The following is a 6,897-nucleotide window of genomic DNA, read 5'->3' on the forward strand; positions in this document are numbered from 1 at the left end:
TATATATGGTTAGAACAAGTACAGTCACTTGAGTAATATTGGTTATATGAGGAGTCAGTGAGGAAACGAATCTCACATGCACACAAGGGATGGAAGGGCCTTCTCCAAGGGGTGGGCCAAGGAGGTTTGGTGCCCACCACAAGGTGATTAATGCCTACTTAGAATATCAGTGCTGTTCAGCCCTAGGGGAAGCATAAGAGCTAGCAGTTCTTTTTCTACAGGTCTGGCCCTCCTTGAAAGCCTTCAGCCACAACTGTGCTCTGCATTGACCCCTGGAGGGGCCAGCCCTGACTCACTACAATCTTTCTACCTAACTTAGTTACCTAAAATTCTCTTCCCTGCCCAGAGCTTCACAAAGCTGTAAGGTGCCCAGGAATCCCTGCAGCAAAGCAAGCTTGTTCTGCAAGCTGCCTGGTGTTTCCTAAACATGATTTTACTAGAAATCCCTGCTTTCCTCTCTGTTCCTAGGAGCACAGAGCAGACATGCGATTTAATCCATGAGCTGCAAAACTCTGAGCATCAGCTACCCTTGGGGCTCGGCTCCCTGTGCGTGCGGAATGTCTTTCCTCTCTTCAGCCTTGTCTTTGACTTGGATCAGCAACAGTCCTGTGCTTAATCTGAATCCTTTTTGCTTCCTCTTATCAAAATCCTCACAGATTTTCCCTATCTTTACATATCTTACACTCATGCTCCTTAGAAAAGGCACCAGCTGGTGGGGGGTGTGTGTCGTCCTCGCCTTCAATCCCTGCACTCCCAGACATAGCCAAGATGTTTGCAGGTGACACAGGCTTGAACCCAGTCTGGACAATTTAGTAAGACATATCCTAAAATAAAAAATAAAAGGTTGGGGTGTAGTTCAGTGCGAAGGCTCTGGGTTCAGTTCCTAGATCCTTCACACACACACACACACACACACACACACACACACACACACACACTCCCCTTTCCAGTTCCTTCATTCTTAGGCAATGTGTAAGGCAGGGATGCGCCATGACAAAACCTAAATGCATGCATCACTGGGTGACGTCACACAGGCACTTGCTCTTGCAGTCTGGAGGCTGAAGGTCCAGGATAAAGCTGTAGGGAAAATCAGACAGGCAGAAAAAGTGCAAGGGCCTCAGTGAGGTATCTTCCAAGCAAAGCTAAACCCCTGCTAGAGAGGGCTGGCAGGAAAGCAGTGCTGATAAGGTTTCTGCTGAGCGAGTCCTCACGCAGCCCTCTGTGCACAGGCACAAGCCTGTAGTCCCTCCTCAGAGGGACAGCTCTCCTGTTGGATCCGGGCAAATCCCCCCGATTTAACTGCACCTTGCAAAGGCTCTCGTTCCAAATGCAGGCTTCAGTGTATGAGTTTTAGGGAGACACAAATCAGCCCATGTGCTACAGAACAGTTTTAGGAAAATCTTCAACTTCTCAGCCAGGTGTGGTAGTGCAGGCCTATAATCCCAACACTAGGGAGGCTGAGACAGGAGGACTGACGTGAATTTGAGGCCAGCTTAGGCCAAATCACAAGACCCTGTCTCAAAGACAAAACAAAGCAGGAAAGGAAAATCCTCAACTTCTCAGATACCATCTCCTCTATTTTTTTAAACTTACACTGGTTTGCAAAGTCTCACTTCTGAGCCAGATGATGTGAAAACATTGAGTAATAGTTACTTTTTCTACCAAAGTACATTCATGTCACATACACATAGAACACGTAACAAAATGTGTTGTTACTCAAATGCATCTTTCTGATCTTTATGAGGTGATGCAACAGCAAAATCGCAAGCAGAAGCTGGCAAGGTTGGGGCAGTTTCTGGTGGGGCAGGTGGGCTGGAGAGATCTCACGAGGGGATTAGCAGCCTGTGATCTGCGGTAGGAAGGAAAACAGTATCCAAGAAATGATGAGGTCTAGGGCAGCCGAGGGGTGGGAAGAGCCTCACATCGAGGTGCACGGCTCACTTCCCAGCCAGTGGTGCCTGCAGCTCAGAGCAGAGTTCACTTTGCTCCGTGGCAGCCATGGCCTGGCAGGGTACAGCTGCTTAGGCCATGGAACAGAGAGCAGGGACGAGCCGGGGGAAGCATGTGCCCTTCCAGCACACATGATCCAATCACCTGGCTACCCAGGAGACATCTGGGGACATTTTAGGCCTGAAACATAACACAAGATTTCACTCCCTCAACATCACTGCCTGGATGTGGGTTCTGGAGGTAGGAGTAAGAGCTGAAGGTGGCCCAAGCCCAGTACACGAGGGTCAGAGTGGCCGTTCCCAGGCAGAAGAAGGAAATTAAGGACAAGTGCAAGAGCTCAGTGTTCGATTTCTAGCCTTAGGCACGTTGAGCGCCTGGTGCCTGCAAGCTGGAGGGACCAGAAAATCAGGAAGTGTGCCTGGCTCCCACAGGTACAGGCTGGGCTTAGAGGCATAGGTGACAGCTGTCCTCCTGGCCGGTGTTGGGCATCTGGGTGAGGGGAACAAGGGTGATTGTGCAGCTTAAGGAAAGACAGGCCAGTCAAGGAGACTGAGCAAGTCTAAGGTCAGCAACGTGAATGGTGCTGAGATGGAAATGGATGTGAGGAGGCTCTTCAGATCTGGCAGCTGTCCACATTCAGGGTCCTCCAGGCAGGCCAGCGAGGCCTTGCACAAATACGGCAGCGCTGGTCCAACAGGGCGGAACCGGTGGGGCCCAGGAAGGGGAATACTGGGGTGGCTTGCTTTTCAGAAAGTCTGGTCATTATGGAACGAAAAGGTCGCGGAGGGGAGTTGTTTATTTATTTAAAGGTTGTGAGCTAAGGGGGAAGAAAAAAAGGTAGGTAAAAAGAATAGATCTGATTTGATCTAGAAATTGTACATTTTGAGAGACAGTTTAAGTCACTACAAGGGGTACATATTGGCACCCCTGGGTGGTTTCAGGCTCCTTTACACCTCACATTTCCTCAAGATTAATTCATCAGTTGACTTAGATATAAAAAAAAGAGCAGGAATCTGATCATAGGATAAAGGAATAAGAGTCCAAAGAATACTTAAATTATCATATTCAGACGGTTCACACCTGTAACGGGCCAGCACCGGTCCCGGGGCGAGGGGCAGGCCAAGTCCCCGGCAGCTTCCGCCCCTCAGGAGCAGCGTACACGGTCCCCGCCTGGGTCCCCGGACGCGGGGCCCCTCTGCCCTGGGCCAGATCTCTGTTGCACCCGGGTGAGCTTGGGTGGGACCTCGGGGACCCTAAGTTTAGTTCTAGGGAAAGCATAGGAGGGAGGAAGGAGCACGCTGCCGGCACCTAGAGAACGCAGCCCGAGAGGAACTGGGGATTTTATTAGAATGCGACTAATAGTAAAGGAAAACCGGGCGCCTGCGCCGCAGGGAAGGAGGCCCGGCGACTGCCTGGGCAGTCCCCGGAGTGTCAGCAGCCGGATTCTGCTCGGGCGGGCAGGGGCAGTCGGGGCCCCACTCTCCACGCGCACCCGCTCCCCGGCTCCCATCTACTTGCGTCCCCGGCCGCCAGCCACACAAGGCCTCCGCGAGACCACCAATCCGGCCCGCCGGCCTCTTTCTCGCCCTCCAATGAGTTTCTAGGGTGTGGTCATCACGCCAGACGCGCTCGCTGCCGATTGGTCGGCGTCTTCCTGGTGCGAGCGGTCCTGCCCAATCTGCGCCTGTCAGTCCACTCCGCGAGCCTCGGGTAACGGCGAGAGCGCGGACGGCCAGTTCAGCTGGGCGGGAGGTGGGCGGGGCTCCGCCGTGCCGGTCCCGCCTTCCCGCGCGCCCCGCCCCGGCCTCCCCCGCGTCGGCCTCATCCCCGCGGGGGTCAGCGGCGGCGGAATTCCCGTAGCTGTCGACGAGGCTGCGGTCGCTGCCGCGCAAGGATGGAGTTCGTGAAGTGCCTGGGCCGCCCCGAGGAGTTCTACAACCTGCTGCGCTTCCGCATCGGGGGGAAATGGAAGGTGATGCCCAAGATGGACCAGGTAGGCTGAGCATCCCTGCGTCCCGGGCGGCGGAGGCTACGCGGCGGGCGCGGACCCTCGCTGCCGCCTCTCGACTGCCCCGCCGTGGACTCCGCGTCCTCCACGCTGGGTCGGCACACCAGCGCCAGTGGTGCTGAGGCCCCGGCCGCGCTCTCTCGTCTCCGCGCGCCCTCGTCTGAATCCCCGGCGCGGCTGCCGTACCCGAAGCTCGGGCCGCGGGTGCTACTGGTTCGCCTGTAGTCGCGGGGTGAAACCCTTCCCTCCCCTCCCCCTCCCCCTGTTACCCACTCCCCACCTCGGGCGATCGCACCCGCACCTGTGCCCATCGCTGCTCCTGGCCACAACTTGGTTTTCTTTCATCTGTCTTGTGCCTGTAGGCACAATGAGTGCTTCTGGAGATGGCTATCGCAACAAGAAAAGTATCAGTTTTTGCAGGAAAAGGTGTCCTTTTGTCCAGTTAGTGCACTATGTCCAAAGCACCCCCCCCATGAAAATGCCACTCAGATGTCATTTAGATATATTTTTAGTTTCCTTTATTAAAACACTTTGATTTGCCACCATAAAAAAATGTTTTTTCCCCTTTTCTCATAACTCAGAAACCTTCCCACTCTTCAAGGTCCTATTCCTGCAAGGCCACCTCCTTGGTCATTCAGCAGACACTTGGTGAGAACACCTGTTTGCATGCTAGGGACGCTGTAGCGATAATTGTTCATGGACAACTTAGGCACTGCACTGAGATGCCCTTTCTGCGAACTTCCCTCAGCTGCTTCCAGTGATACTTTCTTCTTGTGGCAGGCCCACAGTTATAGATTGTGGCTATTTCTGTATTGTTATTATGTTCCCAGATTTATGAGTCTGTGTTAGATTCTTTTTTTGGTCTAGGTTCCACTGTGTACTTCAGGCTGGCCTTGAACTCACTTTGTAGCCCAGACTGGCCTCCAACTCTGCAGCCATCCTCTTGCCTCAGCCTTCCAAGTGCTAGGATTAGAGGCGTGGGCCATCACACCTAGCCTCTGTATTGGATTCTGGATGTAAGACTGTTTGAAGAGAAGAATCTTCTTTTGAAACGATGTATCGTTAATACCTTAAACACAAGGTCCTATTAATACATATGCGTATGACTTTATAATAAGCAAGAGTGCCCTCCAGAAGCTTCTAATTGTATACTGGGGATTGAATCCAGAGCCTTTTGCCCCAAGCTACATCTCCAGGCCTCTTTTAGGTTCATTACATTTTGAGACAGGATCTGGCTAATTTGCCCAGGCTGAATTTGGGGCCTCCAGAAGCACAGATTACAGGTGTGTGGCACCACACCCGTCTAGTCTTTTGAACAAGATAAACTTATTTATGGCGGAATATTAAGCACCTTAAAGGAACTTCCAGTGGGGGGAAATCACTTCATCCCAGGATAGAAGTTTAATCTCTTGAGCATTACCTAGAGGAAATACAGCTTTAAATTGCTTCTGTGCCTCCTTAAGAAATGCCTACTATTATCACTGAGAGCTCTGGTGCCAGACTGGCTTGGAATTTTTGCAAACACAAGCTGAGCATCTCTAATCTGAAAGCCCAAAACATACAGTGCTCTAAAACGCAAACTTTCTGAGCACTGACATAGTGCCATAAGTGGAAAATTCCATTCCAGGTCTTCTGTGGCAGGTGAAGGGCAAAACCTCCACACACTGAAAGGAGTACCCAAAATCCTATGTGTATGGAGTGTGATGCGACACCTGGCTTTCATGTTTAGTCTGGGGTCCTATTCCCGAGCCCTCTTGCAGTGGATATTTCAGGGTCCAAGTGTTTCAGATAGAGGACGCTCACCTGTGTCTGTTTTTGTGCATTTGGGGAGCGAAGCGTTCGTTCACTGTTAGCTTCTCCCAGGGACCTGTGGCCTGACACAGAGCTGTGCTGCTGTCCAGTGTGAGTTGGCTGCTCTGAACACTGCGGGACAGGTAATTCCGCACCTCTGAGGTTTCCGCACTGCTGGAGGTTTCTGTGGAAGGGAGCTGAATTTCCATTTTATTTTATTTTTCCTTTTTTGCCTTTTTGAAACAGGGTCTTGCTGTGCAGTTCAGGCTGGCCTTGAGCTTACTTTGTAACCTAGGCTGGTCTCCAATTCGCAAGGACCCTCCTGCTTCAGCCTCTTGAGTGCTGGCATTACTAAGGGAACTGAAATTGTGACCCTTCCTTTTACTGCTAGAGCCACAGGCAGTGCAGTGCTTGAAGGACTGTAGGAAAACACCCAGTTCTCTTAATCCCAGAGGCAAGTCAAGGGTTCTTCCGTCCTTCTGTCTTTAGTTATTCATCACTTCTTCCTGCTGGGCTCTGAAGTTCCAGGGGAAGGATGGCAGAGGATGGAGGAAAAAAAAGAGAAAGCTAAGGTCAGGGGGAACGCTCCCTCACTGAGAGGCAGTGACCGGCCAAGGAAGGCAGAGCACTTGCTTATACACTGGGGAGGCTGTTGTCATTTTCAGCCTGTACCTCGCAACTTAGCAACTTACCTGCAAGCTGGAACAGCTTGTTTACCTGGCTCCTCTCCACCAGCTTGTATCCAGCTTCAGCCTCGCCCTACAGCTCCCTACAATTGGTCATGTTACTCTTTCCAGATCTCTTACTGATCTGGTCTGTGTGTGTGTGTGTGTGTGCGCGCGTGTGTGCGCGCGCGCTTGCATGCGTGCATGTGTGAGAGACAGGGTCTTGCAATGTAGTGCAGGCTGTCCTCAAACTCATAGTGGTCCTCCTGTGTGCTGGGATTGGCAGGTGTGCACCACCACGCCAGGCTGCCCTGATCACTCTTTAAAGGCTGGTGTCCACAATCTCACAGTGCTTCAGCTGTGATCTGGCCACCCCGGAATTTTAAATTTCTTTCACACAGATGCTGTTATTTCTAACTAACATATGCTAAGATTGCATTAATTTAAAAATGCATTTTCTGGCTCTTCATTACTCTTTGAATT

At 51.8% G+C, this 6,897-nt stretch overlaps 1 protein-coding gene across 1 annotated transcript in view; it reads left to right on the forward strand.

Annotated features, from left to right (window-relative positions):
* Positions 1-3,729: 3,729 nt before the first annotated feature.
* The window catches only part of Fdft1 (farnesyl-diphosphate farnesyltransferase 1), a 26,347-nt gene continuing 23,179 nt past the window's right edge, over positions 3,730-6,897 (forward strand). Inside the window, exon 1 of the mRNA XM_023714638.1 lies at positions 3,730-3,943. Coding sequence (XP_023570406.1) covers positions 3,845-3,943 — 99 coding nt within the window. The 5' untranslated portion in view covers positions 3,730-3,844. The remainder of the gene's footprint in view (positions 3,944-6,897) is intronic.

The sequence above is a fragment of the Octodon degus genome, unplaced genomic scaffold, assembly GCF_000260255.1.
Source record: "Octodon degus isolate 3935 unplaced genomic scaffold, OctDeg1.0 scaffold00036, whole genome shotgun sequence".
Classification (NCBI taxonomy): domain Eukaryota; kingdom Metazoa; phylum Chordata; class Mammalia; order Rodentia; family Octodontidae; genus Octodon; species Octodon degus.